At 27.0% G+C, this 24,025-nt stretch overlaps 2 protein-coding genes across 11 annotated transcripts in view; one reads left to right on the top strand and one right to left on the bottom strand.

Annotated features, from left to right (window-relative positions):
- Positions 1-19,696, top strand: part of LOC127286099 (dystrobrevin beta-like) — a 43,936-nt gene extending 24,240 nt beyond the window's left edge. For 5 of the 7 annotated variants that reach the window (XM_051312397.1, XM_051312398.1, XM_051312394.1 and 2 more), the window contains exons 14-17: positions 48-325; positions 4,872-5,017; positions 11,310-11,369; positions 13,831-19,696. In XM_051312397.1, coding sequence (XP_051168354.1) covers positions 48-325; positions 4,872-5,017; positions 11,310-11,369; positions 13,831-14,090 — 744 coding nt within the window. In that variant the 3' untranslated portion in view covers positions 14,091-19,696. The remainder of the gene's footprint in view (positions 1-47; positions 326-4,871; positions 5,018-11,309; positions 11,370-13,830) is intronic. The other 2 variants (XM_051312399.1, XM_051312400.1) reach the window with 2 other exon arrangements.
- Positions 19,697-19,891: 195 nt separating this feature from the next.
- LOC127286078 (F-box only protein 17-like) lies at positions 19,892-23,782 on the bottom strand. Of its 4 annotated transcripts, none has more exons than XM_051312371.1 (4): positions 23,635-23,782; positions 22,468-23,062; positions 21,628-21,771; positions 19,892-20,299 (listed from the first exon to the last, which is right to left on the bottom strand). In XM_051312371.1, the coding sequence occupies exons 2-4, from the start codon at positions 23,029-23,031 to the stop codon at positions 20,135-20,137; spliced, it is 873 nt and encodes a 290-aa protein (XP_051168328.1). In that variant the 5' UTR covers positions 23,032-23,062; positions 23,635-23,782; the 3' UTR covers positions 19,892-20,134. The 4 variants fall into 4 exon arrangements, with proteins under 4 accessions (XP_051168328.1, XP_051168330.1, XP_051168327.1 ...); XM_051312373.1 differs by lacking the exon at positions 23,635-23,782 and adding an exon at positions 23,583-23,602; XM_051312370.1 differs by lacking the exon at positions 23,635-23,782 and adding an exon at positions 23,365-23,529.
- Between the last annotated feature and the right edge of the window lie 243 nt (positions 23,783-24,025).

Here is a 24,025-nt window from a genome sequence, read left to right as displayed (position 1 = left end):
TGCTAAAAATGTCATGATGGTAATAATAATTGGCAATTTTTTATTAGAATCACCAAGCATCACCGAGATCGACACCAAACAGTTCACCAAGAAGTACAAAGTCTCCACCACTGCCACCGGGTGCAATTCCCAGTAGTAGATCAGCACCACCGACACCTGGTGGACCATTGTCAACATTACAGCATCAAAATCAACACACCATGTCCCAAAGCTACCAAAGTCCAGTGCCCACAACGTCAGTAGCCAATATGTCTGGAAACGCAATGCTAGGAACGGTACAGAATCCTATACCGGATAGTCTCTCTTGTGTTGGAGGAGATGTAAGGTAGGAGGGCATGTGAAGGAAATTGTATTGCGAACTGAAATAAAGACGTATATACTATTTTGAATATAGTCAAATTGAAAAGAAGGGGGGGAGGGGAACCGAATGCTTTAGCAGTAGAAAATACGAGTGAATGTTATTTTCATTTGATGATCAATATCAGAAATAAACTTTGGCCAAAAGGCGCGCGTTCATGACATTTTAATTGCAGCCTTAAAAGTCCTCATCAATTATTCAAAATTATTTTGGTAATATTTGGTCATATTGGTAATTTTTTACTTAAAGGAAACTTGTTTTTTTTTATATTTTTCTACGATTTTAAGTTAGTGTTGAATTTTATTTTTAAAGCAAAAAATTCATTTTGAAGAATGCTTTTTAAAAACAATGTAATATTTAAAATGCATTTATCACTCTTAAAATAATTGAGAAATGGAGAATTAAAATAGTTTTTAAAAAAAATTTTGAAAAATTGCATTTAAGCTCGAATTTTAATTCGTCTTTTGGCCAATGTGATCATCCATCAATTTTTCAGTTACATGAGCATGTTTTTTAATAAACACTGGCAAAAAAAAGAAGCATGACGTGTCGATATGCTTTTAGTAATTTTTCACGTTATAATCGTTGTGTGCTGCTTATCACAGTCAAATAATTTTTAAAATCAAACTTCATCGATTTTTATTGTTTTTCATATATGTTATGATTATTATTATTATATTTTATTATGAAGCTACATTTAAAAGCATTTTAATATTATATATATATATATTATTATTATTATTATTAACAATATTAATATTGTTAATATTGTTATTTAATAAAATTTAAAAACGCCATTTTAAAAAGAATGTGAGAAATTTTTTTAAAATGTTAAAGTTCATAATTTAAAAATAATTTTCTAACGAATTTAAAAAATTAATTTAAATATCTTTACAAATGTAGTTTGAAACGAATTTTAAAAACTGATTTGAAAAGAAATTTTTTATGAAATATTTAACAAACTATTTTTCTTTTAAGCGTAGAATTTTTTAACCATATCAGGTATATTATTTTTAATAAGTTTTGTGTAGTTTTTCTTTCAAGAGTGGCTCTGTTTAAAACTGTATGTTATTAAATAAAAAGGTATAACAAAAAAAAAATATATATATTTCGGCGTAACTTTGATTGAAACTATCGAAGAAAAAAGTTTTTGTTAAATTTCAAATTTTTATTGTAGTTGTATTAAACTCGAAATTTGCTCAATTCATTTTCGTTGTAATTCTTTTTTATTATTATTATAAATTGTAATTTATTTAAATATATATATTATTTTTAATCGGTGGATTTAAAAAGAAATTTACTATTATTGTTTCGTGACAAAGAATTAATCTATGTTTTAATTTTGTAATTTTTAATTTAACTGTGAATTTTAATTATTTTTAATTGTATATTTTATCATTAATGAAAGTACAATGTAAAATCGAAATCATGTTTCTCATTTCTCGAAGTACATCACAAATTGTATAAGGTATAATATATATGGGTGATTAAATTTAAAATTGCATTTTCACCAACTACAAATGTTGACTTGGCAATGTTGGAATTGATGGTTGAATTATTTTCTTTTTGTTGGTTAGCATGTGTAATCCATAACATGAATTGTAGGTTGAGCACATGGTAGAAAATATTTTAATAATCAGACAGGTTTATAAAAACTAAACAATATGTATTTCTACGACACACTATTTTAGTAAGTTTTCAGTAGAGGAGACTCAAAATACAATCAGATAGGCCAACAAATCGTTGTTTTTTAAATTTTAAGATAATATTAAACTTAAATTATTTAAATTTTTTTCAACGTAAGTCAGACGCTAAATAAAAATTGAAAAAATTATTCTGCTTCCTTTAACTTTTGCCTCAAATAAATCTACTGCAGTTTAAATAGTGTAAATACTTGGTTACTGAAACTAAATAATCAAATAAGAATTATAAAATAATTTCTATTGAGTTTCATTGTAAATATTATCTAGTTGCAAATCGCAAGAAAGCGCAAGCCGCTGGGTCTCATATGGGCCATGATTCCGTTCACTTGATTTACCAATTAGTAATTGCTAAAAAATATTTGAGGGATTCCTTACTTTTGCTACACTCTGTATATTAAAAGTTGCAACACACAATTTGCATTTTGTAACGATCAAAATTTGAATTTTTGACACTAGTTAATACTATCTAGAAGAAGTGTGCCAAATTTCAGAAAAAGCTGTTCATTATTTTTGAGAAATCGTGACTACCGTCTTCAAAAATAGAGTTTTGAGAAAACATAGCGTTTAAAGTTAAATGATATAAACGTCAGATTTTCTTTTTATTTCATCGGATTCGTTTAAAAATCTTTACTCTGGGGTTTTTGGGGTCGCTGATTACGGATCCGGTGTCACTTTTCCAAAATTAAAAATGGAGGATCCAATATAGAGGATTAAATAATTCAAAATCAATTGCACTAGGTACCGGTCGAAACAAAAAGCGTTTTCGAAAATTCTCTCTTTTTCATAGAGTTTTATTCACATTATTTTAAAACTTTGAGAAAATATTGTTGACATGTTAGATACTATCAAATAAAAAAAGAAAAAAAATCGATTTTTTTACCCATACAACCTCTTAAATAAAATCATGTGAACAACAATTTTGGTGCAAATTTGATAAGGAAAAGAAAAATTAATTATTGGAAACAAAAATTCTTGAAATTTACACATTTTTTGACCTTCTAAAGTAGGTGCCCTCCCTTTAATAATTTCACGGTGCGCCAGAAGGAGGTTTAAATAAAAATGAATTGGCACTTAAAAATTCTTTTTGATTATGGTTCTAAGATGAATAAAAAACTTTTCTCAATAGGTTTTAAAATTAGCTTACGTGCCCAATTTAAAACAAATTGAGTTTTAAATATTTAAATTTGTTTTATGAGGAACCAGAATTTATTTAATGTATACTTATATGCATATAGATAATAGATGTTTTAGATTTGGGTTCATATAAATTTATTAACAATGAAGTTATTTTCTTGTTTTATATTTATGCATTAAGAGTGTCGAACGGTATCTGAAATTCTTTGGTAAGAAGAGAGTTTTAATTATCGCTCTGAACGTGAAATAGTATTGATTTTAAAATACTTTTTTCTCGAAACACGAACACTTTTAACAAAATCAGCCAAAATCCTCATCTTATAAATTTCCTAAATCCAAAAGACTGTACGAATCCATAGAAAAACATGGTTGCAAAACAAAAAGTAGAAAAATAATCTAATAACAGCTGCGACTTTGTGCGCCCTGCATGCTGCTGCCATCTGATGGCAGCAGGAGGTAATGAACCCCTCATTATATTACTTTTCGTTTTGCAATCGTGTTTTTGTATGGATTCGTATAATCTTTAGGATTTAGGAAATTTATATAAGATAAGGATCTCTAGCTGCTTTTGTAAAAAGTGTCCGTCTTTCGAGAAGAAAGTATTTTAACATCAACGTTTATCATTTTCACGTTTAGTGCTGTTTTTATAGAGCGATAATTAAAGATCTCTTCTTGCCAAAAAATTTCAGAGACCATTCGACTCTCTTAAAGAAATTTTGTCACTCTTAAAATCGTTCTTTTAACATTATAATTAAATTTTTTAAAATTGGACAAACACACTACAGCAATATAATTATTTATATGTAAAATTGAAAATAAGTAATTATTTTATCATTTATTACTGTATTTATTAGATTAAATAAATTCTGATTCCCCATAAAACACTGTTTTTATATAAAAACTCAATTTTATTTAAATCGGGCACGTAAACTGATTTTAAAAACTATTGAGAAATGTTTGTTATTCATCTAAGAATCATAATCAAAAAGAATTTTTAAGTGCCAATTCATTTTTATTTAAACCATCTTCTGGCGCACCGTGATTTATAATTACAATTTGTGATATAACTTTTTGAGAGATGTTACAATTTTGAAATGATTACGAAACAAAATGATTATGTATAGTTTGGTTGTAATTATTTAGTTACTTTGTATGTATTTGTAAATTGATTCAGCATGGTATTTACAGTGATGAGAATTAAGATTTCCATTTTGCAATAATGCGCACCTCATAAAAGAATGGAAATTTTATTTCTTGTGTATAAAAAATAAACAAAAAATGATTCGGTATTTCAGTGACAAGTCAATTGCTAGTATAAAAAAATCGACTCTTAAGCGCGGTAATATTCCGCATTTTATTTTTAAATGATTAATTAAGAGAGCGCGAAACAGAGAAAGAAAGATTTTATGTTAAATAATAATTGTATAGAATTGAAAATGCGACATTTATACATGTATAGTTTATTGTGCGCTTGTCTTTTAGTGTTAAAATATTCTTAGGTTTGGTAGAAAGTCCATTATTGTATAGTATAATTTATCAACAAATATATATATATTTTATTTGGAGCCTGTAATAAAAAGCATGCTGAACGAAAATTTCTTGAGTATGTTTAATTTTTTTCGTTTGCTGAAAGTTATTTGCTTTTGCGCCAAGAAAATAGAGATTTTCGATGTCAGGTCTGCGTTCAGGACAAACAGTTTACCCGGAAGTGGATCGAGCAGTGGGAACAATAGCTTGGGAAGATCCTTAAGGAATGATTTGTTGGTAGCTGCCGACAGCGTCACTAATGCTATGTCGACACTCGTCAGGGAATTAAATTCAGGTACGTCTGTGTCATATCATCAACAGCGGCTTTATCACACAATTATACATATATTTATATATATATTTATATATTCTTATATATATATTTATCTATATACATATATATATTTTTTTTATCCGATGTGAATGCAGTTTACACATGGTCATTTATTGTTTTCTTTTCTTCTGGCAATGAATAAAATAGTTGCTGGAGATATTTCAAATTCTTTAGAATTCTGTCCATGCTATCGCGTTTTATAAACATTTTCCTAAAATGAAAAAATCGATAGCATGGTCTTTTTTAAATCACTTTCTTTTCATTTTTCGTGGAATTATTTTTTCTTATTTACGCAGTTACGAGCGCGAAGGGCAGGTGAGAGTACTTACTGATGAGTGTTTCAAATTTATTTTTAGGTGTGGATCTCAAAAATTTGTTATAAAAATATTTTTTTCACACATTTTTGGGATTTACATATGATACCAATCGTTTAGAGTAGCAACGATAGGAGCATATATATTTTTTTGTAATTAGACACGTAAAACGATTTCTCTCATTTATAGAATTATAGGAATCATTCATTTTTAAATCATAAATTTTTCTTTTATAAATTTCATATCTAGTTTTATCATGTTTCAATCGTTTCAACTCATTACGAGCATGGTGTATCATTTGTAATTTCATTATTAGTGCTTCATCTCAAATATGGCATTCAAGATCTTATAATATTACTTTCGCATTAAAGAAATAACGTTCTGAATTATTTAATGAAATAAGTACTTTTTTAATTTTTTCATTTAGTTTTTTTAAGGACAAATTTTATAATTTCTTCCTTAATCTTTATATTTAATTAAAGCATTTATTTATTATTCTAATACCAAATTTAATTTCATTCGTTTCTTTGTTTCTTTGTTGACAAATCATTCTAGAGATCACAAATTTTATTCGTTTTTAAGGAGAGGCTCTCATTGCGGGGGTTCAAAAAATCGATTTTTATTGCATTTTTTGAAAGCTATATATGAGAGATTCTTTTTCAATCGCCCCAGCCCAAAAAGTCAATGTTCTGGGATTGGCTTCATACTTTAGTAAATTGTTGTCCTATATGATAGTAATAAATCCCTAAAATATAAACTCATTAAAAAAATATTTGTAGAAAGTAGAGGGGGTTGAAGTGTTGACGTTAAGGGTAACATTGTCATTTTAAAATCCGTATAACTATGACAAAAGTTAATGGATTTTAAATTATCTATAATGAATTTTAATGCATTTTTCACGTACTTTTCAAAAATTTATACAAAATTTAAAAAAAAAAAATTTTGACCCCTTTTTTTCAAAATTAACCCTTATTTTTCAATTTTCACCCCTTCGGGTATTTTTTTTTTTTTTTTTTTTTTTATTTTCATTGGAAAGCTGAGATTTTTTCCCATGAGCTATGTAAATATGAAAATGGGACAACAATAATTTTGTGAGAAACAGAATATTAAAGTAGGCGGTGCCGATAAGGGGTATACCTGGAGATCATCTTCGAGGATTTAGGTAGGCACCGCCTAATTTAATATTATGTTTCTCACAAAATTATTGTTGTCCCACTTTCATATTTACATAGCTCATGGGAAAAAACCTCAGCTTTCCAATGAAAATAAATTAAAAAAAAAAAAAAAATTCCCGAAGGGGTGAAAATCGAAAAATAAGGGTTGATTTTGAAAAAAGGGGTCAAAAATTTTTTTTTAATTTTGTATACATTTTTGAAAAGTACGTGAAAAATGCATTAAAATTCATTATAGATAAATTAAAATCCATTAACTTTTGTCATAGTTATACGGATTTGAAAATGACAATGTTACCCTTAACGTCAAAACTTCAACCCCCTCTACTTTCTACAAATATTTTTTTAATGAGTTTATATTTTAGGGATTTATTACTATCATATAGGACAACAATTTACTAAAGTATGAAGCCAATCCCAGAACATTGACTTTTTGGGCTGGGGCGATTGAAAAAGAATCTCTCATATACAAGTGAAGTGATTTTGCGATCCAAAAAATATTTTCGTTTCTATGGGGATCCTCACGGCCAAACTTGGCCAGCAGAGGGCAGCATCACTGCAAGATCGTAGAGCGCTAAATTTCAAATCGAGTTTATTCCATGATATTTAATAAACATATTATAAAATGTTTTTGTTCACTTAAAAGACGAATAAAATCATTTAATAAGAAATTGTGGTTATAATAAAGTGTGGGTAACTGTTTAAAGATTTTAGGAGACAAGCAGATACGGTCAGCTGTTGTCTGTTATTGCCAGTCATTATGGTCAATTTTCAGACAGCGTTGTAATTAGTTAGTTACTTACTTACTTATTTACTTACTTACTTACTTACTTAATTTTTAATGGACAGTAATATGTTTGTCGTATATATTCAAATTTTATTTGTATTTTATGAAATATTTATTTAATTTGATTTTATTCTTTTTCAATCATTACTATATTGTGAAAAATATAAAAAACAAACAAAATTTACTTATTAATCATTTAAAAATTACAATAGAATTACAATATTTCTAATATTCAATATGCAAATAAGTAATTGTTTTTATTTCATTAGACAACATAACCTCAATTTTTTTATTTTGTTTTTACAAGACTCGGAGTTTTTATAATACTTTTAAATGTATTTAAACAACAATATTAATATTTTAAGACAAATTAAACACAATTTATTGAAACTTTATGTGAGAAAGATTTGTATTTATGATTACACTTGCATATATTTACACATTTTCTTAGATGTATTATTTTATTTTATATACATACCTTTCTTGTAAAACTTTCTTTTTACCTGTAAGACGAAGTCCTCGCTTACGTAATTCGTTTTTCAATTGCACACACGACCAAGAAAAATATTTATTTATCTCGTTACTCATGTTTTTATTTTATCAAAACAAGAAGAAAATCAAATGTCATTTTAACCGAAATCAAAAATTTGGCGCTCCACGATCTTGCTATGGTGCTGCCCTCTGGGCTCAGCTTTACATATAATGGTCCCCATTGGGTCTTGAACTCACCGATGTCCTGTGTGCTGTGTAATAAAAATTAGTCAAATCCGATCATTTTTTTGTAAATTGTCTTACATATTTGATCCTCCGTTTTTAATTTTATAAATATGACCTCAAAATCATGTTGAGCAGCCTCAAAAACCTATAGATGTTGATGATTTGCGTGAATTAAAATAAAATACGAATATTTAATATAAAAAAGTTTCCAAATTTTAAACGCTTATTTCTCGAAACAAGATTTTTCAAACTCGGGTAGGTACATCCTAGTTTCTAAACTATTCAACCAATTAACTTCGTGTTTGCGGCTAATTAAAGATAACTAAATTCTTCTGGGGTTATACATATAATATGGTATAATTATTAACAATAAAGTTTTTATTACAAAGGGTTAAAAATGAAAAAATAGTGCAAAACTCTTACTTTTTAAAATAAAATGTGCGCCATTTTGTCATTTTTCAATTATTTGATTATTTTATAAGTATATAACCTATTCTTTAGGATGTCTACTTTATAAAAATTTTTGGTTTTTGTTCTACGTTCAAATAAAGTACATTTTGCAAATAGTGTACCCCATTTTACCCTTTGAAAAAAACATCGTTCGCTTTAAATTCGCCATATTGGCCGCCAATTTGACATTTCTTAGAAATGAAATGTATTTTTTAAAAGTTTAAAGATGTATCTTTATTTATAAAAAAACTAGATCGATAAATCATAATTGTTCTCTGCAAAAAAATGTAAAATTTTGGGTTGTTTTCCGTCTCCGCAATGAGAGCCTCCATGATTTATTCAAAACAATTATTTTAATATTTTGTCGACCGATTGATAAAATCATTATTTATATAATTATTTTTTTTATTTTACTGAAATATTTTGTTTCTTGATTTAAATAAGAATTATTTAATGCAATACATTTATTTTATTGATTCAAGTAAACTAAACTATTTCATATGAATAATGCAACATTTACTTAACCTAAAAGCGAGACGTTTGTCATTTGTGCCTTTGGAAGAAAAAATATTGTCCAATGGCTGCCTTTGGACACTTGCTGCTTTATATATTATTTTTAGTTGTTCTATACTTGTAGATATTGTTTATAGGGAACTCTTCTTTCGATTGAAATAATATTCATTATCATAAATTGCAATTTTATGAAAATTATACTTGAATAATTTTTTTTCTATTTTGCACCTACATTAATTGTCCCAATGTGAGAAATTATGTATATTCTTATTTTAATTTTAATTAAAATACATTATTTCATTTCATTGTTATTGACCACAACTTTACTAACATGTTTCAATTAAAAAAAAAGAATCTTAGTTCCAATCGACGAGCAAATTTGCAAATTTTAAGTTTTTTACCTTTAAAAATTTTTTTAGTAAAATTTTTTATAATTATTATAATCAATCGTATGCCTCGCTCTAAATAAGTAGAATCTACTAAACAAAATCGTAAATTTTTCATTTTCGACCTTGAATGCCGTATAAGGGAAATCTCGAATGCCATTTTCCGACTACAAAAATTTTATAATACGAAATTCTCAAAAAAAGATATCCCTGGCACATTTTGTAAATACATATATATGGGTGATTCTCCGCGTAGCGCACGATTTGGTGTCTGAAACTTTAAAAATATTTTTTTATCGTAATGATAAATATCAATACATATTTTTGAAGATAAAGTGTCAAGAAATAAATATCCATGGTGGGCCGGAAAAATTTTTTTAAACAAATTAAAAAAAAATTTCTTTGCTTTTTGAATTCTATAAAATAATTGAAATTTGATTTAAAATGTTTATGGAAATTTTTGGGGTAATTCACAAAAATATATATAGCGCGAACGACAATTAAAAATTTTGATTTCGGTAATTTACGGAAATTTTCGAGGTAATTTATGGAAATTTATGTGGTAATTTATGGAAATTTATACGGTAATTTATAGAAATTTATTTGGTAAGTTATAGTAAACTTACCGGAGCTATGATAGTTTATAATAAATATTTTTAATTTCGTTTGTTTCATTGTGTATTAAATTTGCACTATACTAGTGACGGTGGAAATTCTGTGGCGGGTGGAGACGCCTGGGGTCAGTGGAACCAGTGGAACTGGCGTTAATAATTTTTTTTTTTTTTTTTTGAGAAAATTATCATTTATTTTTAATCGGTTTCATATGTTTCACATATATACAGACTAAAATAATATAACTACACTTTATTTAACCTTTATTATTTAATTAATTAATTTCTTTAAAAAATATTGAAGGGTCGGTGGATGCCGGTGGAGACGATTTTGTGATGTCCTGTACAAATTTGAATCTTGAAATGTGTAAAAAAAGGATAAATCAATTAGAAAATTGATTACTTCCTTCATGGATCAACTAAAGGAATATAACTTTTGCTGTTACTGAAGTAGAACTATATTAACATTTGACTTTTATTTAAATAATTCAATGTTTAATAATAAAACGCAGAATAACACACAAAAGTGCAGTCAAGTATAAATAGCTAAAAAAAAGAAAATAATTATTTTTTTGATCAAACGTTTTTTTATTCAATTCCACTACAATATACAATACTAAAATAGCAACAGAAATTGTATTTATTAGTGCACATTGCTAAAAATATTAACTTTTTTGTTTAAACATCCTGTGGGGACAGGTCAAATTTTGACGTTTTCAGCCTTAAAAACCACTTTTCACGAAAAATTATAATGATAAATACAAAAGTAACTATTGGTTTTTGTTTGTAATCACAGAAATTACCTTTTTACATTGGAATCGAAATATTATGTGAACATTATTTGAGATTTTTCTTTCACAACGTGAAAAAAAGCAAGTTGTGTGCTACACGGAGAATCACCCATATATATATATATATATATATATATATAAACACACACATTTTCATTTACATATATACCTATATATATTCAATCTCAATCAAAAAATGTTCATTGCATTCTCCTGCATAAGTTAAATTTAGTTTAGTTCTAGAAACATTTTAGTCTTATCTCATCCTTCAAGCAAGTCCGCAGAGGCGAATAATAAGGAACAAAAACTGAATGACGATTTTTATTTTTTTTTAAATTCTTAATCCCTTTGAAAAATTTTTTTTTAACATTTCAAAAAAAATTGAAAAATAAAATTCATAGATCATTATTGACGAAACGCATTTGAAAAAACTTACAAAGACGAAAAACCTAGACATGTTGTGGAATGTGTGTGATATGCACCCTCTTTGAATGTGTCCTGGTGGCTTGCAGACTCAGACCAGGAGGATCAGTCTCACAACTTTGGCCGCCATAACTTCAGAAAGCCGCTAGGTAAGTTATTTTTCTTCATCTTTTTTCTAGATTCATTTTTTGTCTTTTATTTATACCAATAAAAAAAGAAGAAAAAAAATCACGAGACACTTGCACACCAAACTTTTTATACTTATACGATCTTTTTCAAATCTTGATGTTTCTTTATTACAATGACATAATATTTAGACATATAACTGCTTCACAAAAAGGGGAAACTCCATTTAGATTATTATATACGTATAATTTATCTTATTATATTAGGTATATATATATATATATTTATATATATAGTCAACCTCAAAGTTGCTTTTCACGTTTACAAATGCTTCAGCAGTGCCTGACGTTCGCGAAATTTTTTTCAATTTTCTAGTCTTTAGATAATTACTTCTAGCTGACACATTTTTTAGATAAAATATGTTCTAGATAATTGTTTTTTTATTCTGGATATGCAAAAGTATCGAATTTTGGAATAGGACATGAAATACATATTTTTAAAGCTAACAGCTAAAATGTAAGTTTTCACGTAATACAGGATACATTTTATACACAGAAAAAATCTAGTTTCATTTTTGTTGCAACTCATAATGAGTGAATGTTAAACGTCATAGAAAGTGGCGCCACCAATCTGGCTCATTTTGATGTGCAACAAAAATACACGACTCATTCTGTGTTAGGTTTTTTTCTGTGATAGATAATTGACATTTATACGTATAAATTTGTATAGAGTGTTATATTTTAATTTATTATTATTTTTTTTAAAGAAATTGAAAATTTTTCTAAACTGAAAAAAATAAAAAAAATTTCTCAGTTAAAAAAAAGGGGAAAATTGTTTTTAAAAGAGAAAAAAATTTTTTTTAAAATTTTAAGCTCATAAAAACAACCTAAGTGCAAAAACTAAAACGGCCAAATACTGGCCCAGTATTGGCCGACTCTTGTGGTGTTAACTGCGGTTAGACGTCGGCATCCAAGTATCAGACGTCATTACTGGGCTAATTTTGACTGCCATCAGTGGCCCAATATTGGCAAAGTTTAAAAAATTATAATTATTAATTAATTAACTAATTCATTCATTATACATTTATAAGTCCTGACAGAAACCGCAACTGTTTAAACATTTGATAAATTTCTAACGCTCGCAAGAACTGAACTCGCAACCTAACGCATGGAAGTCTAACACGCTAATCACTCCCGTGCAGAAATTGCCCTATTTAGCCACATTTAAATTCAGGCTCTGACAAGGCCCTTGACAGTTTTTCCACAAGTTTGGGATGCCCCGAAATTACTCGGTTCTGCCACTTTTATTTTTTGTTCCTCGGAAAAAAATGACTTGTCAAAATAAATTCAATATATCAGCCGTCAATGGGCCAATAATGACCCAGTAATGGGACAGAGTTCGTTTCAATTATGAAAAAGTAGAATAACCAAGTATTGGTGCCAATATTGACCCAGTAATGTGACGGAGTTCGGCCCAATTATGGCAAATTGGAGTAACCGAGAATCGGTGCTAATATTGGTCTAATAATGGGACGAATTGATCGCTAGTATACTGGTCCAGTATTGTTTGCCGTACTTCGGCAGACATTACTGGGCCAATGTTGGGCCGTATAGCAGTCTTGGCATTTTGCACATAGGAAATTTATTTTCTAGTAAAACTGAAAATTTATTTAAACATTATTTTTTCGAAGCTCAAAAGAAAGAAATTATTACCGGATGAGAAAGAATAATATTTTTTTTAGAACAATTTTCAGTTTTTCTTAACTTTGAAGAATGGTTAGCCTTTTTCGTAGTTTTAAGTTTTTTGCAAAAAATTTTTAACATTCAGTTTTTCTACTATAAATTTATAAAAAAAATTTATTTCTTTGTACTTTGATAATTTTCAATTTTTTTTTTAAACTTGCGTCTAACAAGAGCCACGCAGAATAATCTTAAGTGATTTTTAAACAATATTGAAAGCAATTTTAATATTATAACGTTATTTGGTATGAGCTTTCATGCTCTTAATCAAAAAGTTAACAAAGTAGAGTTTTTATGAAATAACATACATTTTATGTGCCAAATTTTTTTTTCTTGATTTGTAATATCGATTTGCGCAAAAATGACAAAATAGTGGGTGCCTATATTGTAAAAAACTTATATTTATAAAAATATTTGAAGAATATTTCAAGTTTTATCCAAAATTTCGAGATCGATTTCGTGCGTTCTCTGGTGCGCTAAATATTTTATTAATGCTAATTCTAGATTGTATAAAAATTAGATTAATTGACATTAAAAAAGATGTTCTAGAAGAATTATCTTGTTATAAATTATATATAATTAAATAATAATAATAATGAAAGTCTGATGGTTCGCAATAGTGATTTAACAATACTGACCCTCCGGAAGTAATTTATTGTTAATTTTCTTGTGTTTGAAATTCAAGAATATAAAATATGATCAAAAAAAGAGTATAATAACGATTTTTTTCTTTCCTCATCTATAGACTTCGAGGTCGCTGAAGATGGTGACGACAGCAGTGGAGGAGGTAATTCTTGGCGGGAGGAATTACAACGACGCTATCAACAGGAACACGACTTCTTGGCAGAATTAAGAGCGAGAAATGTTTACGCCTCAAGAACACCGTCAACAAATTCGTGTAGTGATCTCGATAGAGGTGAAAGAGAAGAAGCTGAAGGCGAAAAAGAAGATGACAGCGCCGAGGCACAATGGGTTGAAGCCGTTCATCGATGGGTACATCGGTAAACGTCACTTTCCCCCTCCCAAAAAAAAGTTTAGGCCTTTATACTCGCGAAACATTCAATATTAGAGAATTTAGAGTCTCTGACTTTTTTTTGAAGAAAAAAAAATTTTCGCTCAAATATGCATTTAAATGAAAAGAAACAATAAAAATTTCTTTAAATATTGAACGAAAATTTCAATTGTCATAGTATTTGAAAGAGACCGAATATTATTAAATAATCAAATCATCAAAATTAAGTAAAAATTGTCATCTAACATACATTTAAAGAATTGTGAACAGAGGAAAGCAAACAATTTTGTGATTATGTTTGACGACAAACTTACAAATGTGTGTAATTTGACAAAAAATAATACATATTTGTTCAATCACTGATTAAAATCAAAAAATCTTTATAAAAAGCAAAAATAGCAAAACTTTTATTAGCATCATATTATGTAGATTTTCATATAATAATCTCTTTAAAATGAAAAAAAACGAGCGACAATTAATGCAATGGACAATGTTTGCTAGACTGCAATTTACATTTCTAGTTTAAATCGATAAGGCTGAAAGTTTTTATAATTCGAGGGATTTTATTATATACAAAAAAATACAGAAAAATTCTATTTCCATTTGGGAAATACAAAATAATACGAATTATAATAATACTAATAATATTAATAGACATTTCTTGACCAACGTTTTTCCAATTCTTGATACAACTATAAACCTATATAAGCTTACTTAAATGAACCAGACGTCGTTTTGTATCTTCATATACATAAATAGATAATATAAAAACATTATTAAATTCATGAGGCAAATTTTTTAAGTGGTTCGTAATAACTGACCAAAAAAAATAAAGAAATAATAATATAGTTCTGCAATAGATGATCAGCTCAATCAATAGATTTTTTTTGGATTATTAGTGCTTGCCTCTCTCAGATGGTGGTGCGAGGATATCGGATTTTCAAAATTCAAAAAGGTCGGATACAAAGTGGAGGAAGATTTTTTAAAAAATTTATTAAATAACAGTTTAAGAAGTGACATTTTTAAACGAGAATGAAAACAAACATGCCGGCGCATATACAGACATTTCTTGAGTGTGCCTGTGCTCCAGGAGACAGCGCCAATTCGAGCAAGTGACTGCTGAATGAAATTAAAAAAATTATAAAATACATTATTTTACTATTTATTGCTTTATTTTTATTATTCTTGCGTTAAGTTATAGTAAATGAGTAGAACAGCGAGGTTCCTTGTAGTTTCAAACCACAAAAAAAGTCCTTTACCCACATATCCTTAAGGGGGGTATGGTTAATTCGGAGTAAAAAAGGCACATTTTTAATAATTTTTTTCGGTAATTTGAATGCTCAAATGCTCATAACTTCGTCAATTTTGCTCCGATCGACTTGAAATTTTCACACAATATTCATGAAATATTATACATTCATTTAAAAAAATTTTAAAAATGCAAAAAAAATTAAATATCATACCCCCCCCCTTAAAACTCATTACTTGGAGATTTTCTTGATTACTGATTGTGACTTTTCTGTTAAATTTGTAAATAGTGACACTGAAAACTTTCAAATAACGAGTTTCAAGCGTATTTCATCAATTTTTAAAAATTCTTCAGCTATATTGGATTCACCATTCTGAATTTTGAAAAAATAATATCGAATTCGTAATCATGTACTGTTTTGCAGTTTTAGTTTTTTTTTAATATTTATATGATCTGGGTATGAAAGCAAATAATTAAATTAAACTTTTAGTATTTATTTGAACAAATTATTAATGTCATTTCTTTTAATTCAACACATTTTGTGAATAAAAATTTGTAACTTTCTCTGATTTATGCAATTTTTTTCTATTAATATTAATTGATTGTGTTGATAACTATTTAATTAGTAATTTTCACAATAGAAATATTATATTCTATATATTATATTATATTTTAATTTTAAAACGAATATAATAATTTTCCTCCACGAAAACACGAAATGTTTGATTGAACTGAGATGTGAACATAGATAAATTTTTCATTTAGAATTTCACAAAGTATAAATAAATTCATATAGGTATATATAAACGCTTTTTTGTTCATTGCAAAAGATCTAAAAAAAACAAAACAAAGAAAAAGAAAAATTATGTATTAAAATTTATTCGCTTGAAAGTGACGCATATATTATTATTATAAAAATAGGAAAATTTATAATATATTGCTACAAGATGTGTATAATTATATTGCCGAATATTTAAATTAGAATACGCGCGACATATAAATAAAAAAAAGATTTTTTTTCGTTTATAGAAAAAAAGGTCGCATTTAGTATCGTTATCAAAGCACAAGCTATATATTATATATTATATATATATGGGGTAAAATTCCTGTAGCGTACTAAGTGAAAGAAAGTTAAATTGGATCGAACTGTAACTAGCAAATAGTTTAATGTTATAGGGGTGAGTACTTTAACCACGAAGTATATTGTGAGCTTTTTCCAAAAACCGTAGGAGAGGGAAAGGGTTGAATTTTTTTGAAAAATTTAAACAGTGAATTTTTGAAGACTTGTAACTTTTAAACAGAAAGATAAAAAAAATTTGACCTATATGTTTTCGAAAGGTTTTTTCCTGCTGTTTTGAATGGAACAAAATTTTTTTTTAAAATTCAAAATTTAATTTTTTTTTCAAAGTTAAAAATGTGTATTTTCACCACAAAAAATATTGAAATGTCCTTTTTTGTTGTTTTCGAGATATAAATTAATTAATTAATAAATTAATGTTAATAAAAAATAAAATATTTTACAAATAAATGAAGCTATTGCAATTCTAAAGCTAGATAAGAGAATTTTTTATAAACAATTCTGTTTAAAAATGATAAGTTTTCCAAAATACACTGTTTACATTTTTCAAAAAAATTCAACCCCCTCCCTCTCCTTCAGTTTTTGAAAAAGCCTAACAATACTTCGTGGTAAAAGTACTCACCCCTAGGGCTAAACTATGTGTAAGTGACAGCCCGATCCGATCAACTTTTTTTTCACTTAGCACGCTACAGGAATTTTATCCCATATATAAATACAGATAAATAGATATATATTTAATTTATTATCGAAAATTTATTTACTACACCAATAATAATTGTTTAAACGATATATATATATATATATATAAATGAGCAATTCCACGTGAGATTGAGGGGTCTATCCTCCGATTCCTTCTATACTACGTTTTTGGGTTGAGGTTATGGGTCTAATTGAATTTTGAAAAAAATATTTATTATTTTTCGAGATATTTGCATTAAAAAAAAATTAGTGCAACGTTTTTTTTTAATTATTCATAATTTTTTCACTTTTAGTCCTAGCAAAAAGTTTCTTAATCGTTTTTTGCTCAGACAATATATCAAAGTTTAAGAAAAAAAATTAATTTTAAAAAATTAAATTTTTTAAATTCATTTATTTAAAAAATTAAATTTGTTTTTAATTTTTAAACTTGTTATCGGGCTCCGTTTAAGCTGAAAAAATTCATGAACATTTCTTAATATGAGCTAAAGCAATGTGCCAAATTTGGCGAATACCCTATTTTTCGTTTTCGAGATAATAATTAATTAATAAAAATTAATGAAAAATGAAATATTTTACGAACAAATAAAATTAGAATAATTTTAAAAACGCCATTTTAATGCTTATCAAAATCCGCATCCAACGAGCCCTATATGAACTATTTCGGATGAACGGATTTTAAATTAATAATTAATAACATTTGAAAGAGTGAAGATAAACAGTTAATTCTTTTTGTTTGGAAGATCATTTAATTATTTGTCAAATAAGACCATTGCAAATAGCATTTTTAACAATATAAATTATTAACAGATGATTATTGAAATTCGCTTATTAAACACCCTACGGCACAACTTGGCGTAGGTTTTCTACCATCTCGGCACGGTATTTTTCGGTCTTTCTCTAAATAACATTTTAGAATTAATTTTCGATTCTTAATAATACTTAATATTCTTTTTTTGACACAGAATTAGTTGCTCTTCCAAACAAATAAAAATGAACTGTTTAACGTCACTCTTTCAAATGTTATTAATTATTATAATATTTATTATTATTAATTATTAATTTAAAATCCGTTCATCCGAAATACTTCATATAGGTCTCGTTGGATGCGGATTTTGATAAGCATTAAAATGGCGTTTTTAAAATTATTCTAATTTAGTTGTTCGTAAAATATTTCATTTTTTATTAATTTTTATTAATTAATTATTATTTTGAAAACAAAAAATAGGGTATTCGCCAAATTTGGCACATTGCTTTAGCTCATATTAAGAAATGTTCATGAATTTTTTCAGCTTAAACGGAGCCCGATAACAAGTTTAAAAATTAAAAACAAATTTAATTTTTTAAATAAATAAATTTAAAAAATTTACTTTTTTAAAATTAATTTTTTTTCTTAAACTATATTGTTTGAGCAAAAAACGTTTAAGAAACTTTTTGCTAGGACTAAAAGTGAAAAAGTTATGAATAATTAAAAAAAAAAGTTGCACTAATTTTTTTTTAATGCAAATATCTCGAAAAATAATAAATATTTTTTTTCAAAAATTTTTTTACTCAATTAGACCCATAACCTCCACCCAAAAACGTAGTATAGAAGGAATAGGAGGATAGACCCCCTCAATCTCACGTGGAATTGCTCATATATATATGGGTTAAAATTCCTATAGCGTTCTAAGTCCTAATTGAAGGAAGTGGAGGGGGTTGATTTGTTTTAAAAAATGTAAACAGTGAATTTTTGAAGAGTTATAACTTTTAAACAGGAAGATGAACAAAATTTTGTCCTATATTCTTTCGAAAGGTTTTTTCCTGATTTTTTGAATGGTACAAAATTTTTTTTTTAAATTTAAAATTTGATCCTTTTTTGGAAATCAAAAATTAAAAAAATTTTTTTAAGAAGGTTGTCAAGCTATCTAATAGGATTAAGATTATTCTGAAATATAATAAAATACGGTTCTACTAAATTCTATTTGATTTTTTAAAATTTTCTTAATCAAAATACACATTTTTAACTTAAAAAAAAAAATAAAAAAAAGACCGATCTTAAAAAAAGTGAAGAAAATTTTTGATTTCCAGAAAAAAATGATTAAATTTTGAATTTTTTTAAAAAGTTTTTGCACCTTTCAAAGAGCAGGAAAGAACCCTTCGAAAACATATAGGTCAATTTTTTTTCATTTTTTTGTTTAAAAGTTTTAAGTCTTCAAAAATTCACTGTTTAAATTTTTCCAAAAAATTCGACCCCCTCCTACAGTTTTTGATAAAACCTAACAATACTTCGTGGTTAAAATACTTACCCACAGGGCTAAACTATGTGCTAGTTACAGCCTGATGTGACAAATTTTTTTTCACTTAGTATGCTGCAGGAACTTTACCCTATATATAGGTTTTTGATCTATATATAATGTTTGTATGAATTTGTTTCTTTACAATCTTTATGTGAGTTTCATCCCCAATTGTATGGATTTTTTTTTGTTGTCTTCTTCGTATTATATGAATTATAAATATATATATAAAAAAAATATGTAGACGTTACACGCGATTCGAGTACTTAATAAATAGAGCGATAGAAAACTTGTATTTTTTTCATTTCCTTCATTATAATCGACAACATGATTAAAAAATTTTAATTTTCGTAAATAATTTTTGAATTGTTGTAAATAAAAAAACCTGCCGAATGTAAAATGATTCATGAGTTATATTATTTATCAAATATTTTTGATTACATAAATTTTAATATTAATAAATTATCATTTTCCGTGAAGAATAAGAGTAATGAGTAATTCTGTAAAAATGCATCAATTTATTTAAAATAATTAATATACTCTAAAATAAATTTATTATACATATAAATAACATTTAGAATAGATATAATTTGTTTTTTTAAAGCGTGCGAAAAATATAATATAAATTATTGTAGAGAGAGGATGATGAATAAACTTTCATTGATTTTTCCATGATCTATATATAAAGAGCAACAGTTTTATGTCTGCTTTGTATTTATAAATTACAATATTTTTTTTTTATTTTTCTTTCTTGTCATCCTGAAATAATGGGATTTTCACCTTGATACAAGCACCGGCCATTTTACTGCCATAATGTCCATACCAATATCGTATATCTTTGCCCTGATGCCATAATTTAATTTTTCTCAAACCTCTGCCATAGTTTTGGAAAATGTGGTTGACCTAAAATTAAAGAATTTTTTTATAAATTATTTGTGAATAAAAAAAACGTTTTTAAATTTAAATGTGAATTTACAAAATAATGAAAAAAATCGGATAAGTGCGAGTTACACTCGCATTAAAACCGAGGGTTCCGTACCCTTAAACCTAAAATTTAAGGGGGTTAAAGTGTGAAGGTAGGTGGAAAAATTCCAATTTTGCTTAATTTTTCCTGTAATGTGAGCATAAATGCACATAGATAGACACATAGTCACATATAACGAAAATTATCGGTTTTTCCTTGAAAACGCTATGATAATCAACTCCAATCGTTCTGGCTATATTTTTCTTGTAATCTACACGTAAAAATACATACAAATTTATAAATTTGAATCCCTTAAGATAAAATTTTCTTCTTTTTTTATTCGAAAAATCCATGATTTTTTCTAAAAATATGAGTTTTCCTTAAAAACAATATGATCATCAAGTCCAATCGTGCTCGCTAAATTTTTTCTGTAATCTATACGCAAAAATACGTATGTATACCAAATATGAACTGTCTTGGTCAAATAGTGTGTGCGGTAGGAGGATTAAACGCTTTTTTCAAAATTTTTGATTTTTCCTTGACAACGCTATGTAAATTGATCCGAATCATGTTCGCTATATTTTTCCTGTAATTTTCACGTAAAAATACATAATTGTACCAAATTTGAGCTCTCTAGATAAATTCGTGTGGCCGCTAGGGGGGGGGGGTACATGCCTTGCTTCACTAGTCTCATTATTAGGGTTCCCCCTTCGGGTACGGAATCCTAAAAATGAAATCGCACATGTCCAATTTTTTAATTATTATTTTAAAAATACTGCTGTAATGAAAAATCAAAAAAATAAATCAAAAATTTTAATTAAGTAAGTAATTTTATTTTGTTACTTTAAAAAATGTTGAATTTTAGAATAAAATTCGTATAATGAAATAAAATTCTTACATTTAAAAGTTCATAAATTTATAGGCACAAGAAATGTTTAAAAAAAAATTTTTTTTAACGCAAGGTTTTTCTGTACAATGACAGGTGAATTTATTTAAATTTTTTAAATTTTCACGACGCAAGTCTCTCAAAAAGAGCTCCCGCGCAGTTTACAGGTTGGATTAAAGTACACAGAAAATTATAAGGTATTAAAATAAGCTGCAATGCTTATTATTTTAATGCCTTTTAATTTTCTGTGTACTAGATGAAAGTAGGTAAAAATTTACCCAGCGCAATTTACATGTAACAAATTTCAGGTCAGATATCTTCAGCAAAGGTTACTGCCACCGATTTTTGTGTATAAAAGAACAATAAAAATGGAAACATTACCTGCAACCAAACGTGTTGTTTTTCATCAGTGAGACTGTCGGCGAACTCAAAAGATGTTAGAACTTCGTCATCGTTTTTGAGTAGTGTCACTAAACATTCATAAATCGCTCCACAGTCGTATCGAGCACTGTACCACTCGCTAAACTACAAAATGATAATTATTCATCAATATTAAATTAAATTATTATTACGTTTGAAAATTATATCTCGGTATATATTATACAAAATATTTCATATTCACTTTCAAGCTAGGTCAAAATTTCTCAAACGGATCACCTAAAATTTTCAAAAAGTAATTAATTTTCAATGTTAAACAGCTTTTTCTACTCCTACTGCAATTAAAATATGTTTCTAACAAACATTATAATTATTATTTATTTTTAAAAATAATTGCGTATAATGAGACGTTTGAATTCGAAAGCTAATCGCGCATTGTTTTCAATAAAGAATATTAATTATTATCTATTCAATTATTACATAACTAAATAATAATTGATAGTCATTTTTTTCTAAAAGTTTTTATACTAAAAAATGAATGTGGAATATAAAACATAATTAAAATTTTAAATTGTACACGGTTTTTATTAACATTTTATAAATAAACAATTTACAAAATGGTTTAAAATAATCATTATTTTTAAATTCTACATTCCAAAAGAGAAAAACCTATTTTTTCAAAATCCTTAGATACAGTGGTTTTTTGTATAAAAGACTATCAGGAGAACAACATTTTAATTAAAAACAAAATTATTTGACTTTGGGTGGTACGTTTCAGAAATTTTTAATCTGGTGTGAAGTAAGATCTCATTTTTAACATTGAAGAGATTATGAACAACTCACTTGAATTGGTGGTTGAACTTCATCCAATATATGTGGAGTGAGTCCCTCTTTGATGAGATTAATTGTTTGTGTTTTACTGCAATAATGATAGGACGTAACGAAACATGTTTTCCTTTCGTGAAATAATGGTTCGGTTTCTGGTAGTGCCGGTACACCGCATGGTGGTTCCTCTATTGCCCATTGATTGCCTTGATTACGAATAATATGCCAATGCTTTTTAAGACCCTCACTACCGGAATGATTTTTAACTAAATTCCTCTCAAATGGTCCATGAGGTTTACAAATGAGATAATGCAACGACCATGGTAAATGTTCGTCATCAGCTGGCAATAGTCGACCAACAATTGTTTCACTTTTTTTTCTCCACACGTAATTGCGTATCAATTGATTCCATCGTTTACACACTGACATACATTTCACCAGGGATTTATGATCTACGTAATATAATACACTCGCCAATACTTCCTCGGGAATGTACAGATTATTTAATATTAAACCATTGTTGTCATTCTCGTCAAGAACAAATGACTCCTTATTTATTTTCTCTTGCATTTGTCCCATCATTTATTGAGCAATAATTTTTTTTCCGTCGCACCTGTTAAAAATAAATTCAAATTACATTTTATAAAAAGAGAAAAAGAATTAATTACATTAAAATGAAAATATAATTTTAATATATTTTAGTATATAGGTACATTAATAATAAATTAAATATTAATTATTGAGACTGTTATTTAAGAATTTTTCTGTGTAAACTTTTGTTAAGAAAAGTCGAAATAAAAGAGTAATTAGAACATAACCTTAAAATTCCAATTTTTTCAAAAAGTATAATTTAAAATTATAAACGTTATTTTTTTATTCATTTGAAATTAGAATTTGGACAATGACTTTACATACTTGAAAAAATGACACTATAACTTAGACTTTACAATATAAATAATATTGCTTGTTGTGTCTCCAACATAATTTGCCATCAGGCGGTTTTTGACTAATATTACTCGAATGTAAAATTATTATATGGCAATGACATCATTTTATGAATCATGATTACAGTAACATACTAATAGCGCTAGTCGCTATGTAGCGCTTTTCGTTATTTAGAATTAAAAACGTACATATTTTTAGTAAAATTTGTTCTAAATAGTGTCCAAAATAAAATAGCATTACCAGTTTTTTCAAAACTTAAACTGCAAGATCGATATTCCAAAGAAAATATAAACATAACCCCTCTACATAAGGACATTGACATAGAATTCATGTCAATTTCCTAAAATATTTTATCTACGTAGCAAACAAATACAACATGAAGGTAGAATCAATTCTCTAACTTCATGTTTGCCAACTGTTACTTTCAAATAAAATAATTAACTAGTAACGAAATAAATTATACTTTAATATTGTAAATTTAAAAATTAATAAATTTTTTTAATTAAATTAATTAATTATTTTTTAATTAAATTGATTTAAAGTTTCATTTCTTGAAAAACTCTTTAACTCACAAAAAATGCCCTATATATTTTTTTAGAGAACCTTTGCGTGAGAACAAAAATTCTATTTC

Source organism: Leptopilina boulardi, unplaced genomic scaffold (assembly GCF_019393585.1).
Source record: "Leptopilina boulardi isolate dan_hultmark-lab unplaced genomic scaffold, ZJU_Lbou_2.1 LbouV2_347, whole genome shotgun sequence".
Taxonomy (NCBI): Eukaryota; Metazoa; Arthropoda; class Insecta; order Hymenoptera; family Figitidae; genus Leptopilina; species Leptopilina boulardi.
Note: the sequence above shows the minus strand (reverse complement) of the source record. Positions and strands in the feature narration are given on the sequence as shown.

Excerpts from the sequence above, each read along its gene's own strand:
- LOC127286078 (XM_051312371.1), bottom strand. The coding sequence starts at position 23,031 with ATGATGGGACAAATGCAAGAGAAAATAAATAAGGAGTCATTTGTTCTT. Across the intron at positions 21,772-22,467 it reads AAGTTCAACCACCAATTCAA|TTTAGCGAGTGGTACAGTGC; the intron begins GTGAGTTGTTCA and ends ATCATTTTGTAG. Across the intron at positions 20,300-21,627 it reads AACAACACGTTTGGTTGCAG|GTCAACCACATTTTCCAAAA; the intron begins GTAATGTTTCCA and ends CTTTAATTTTAG.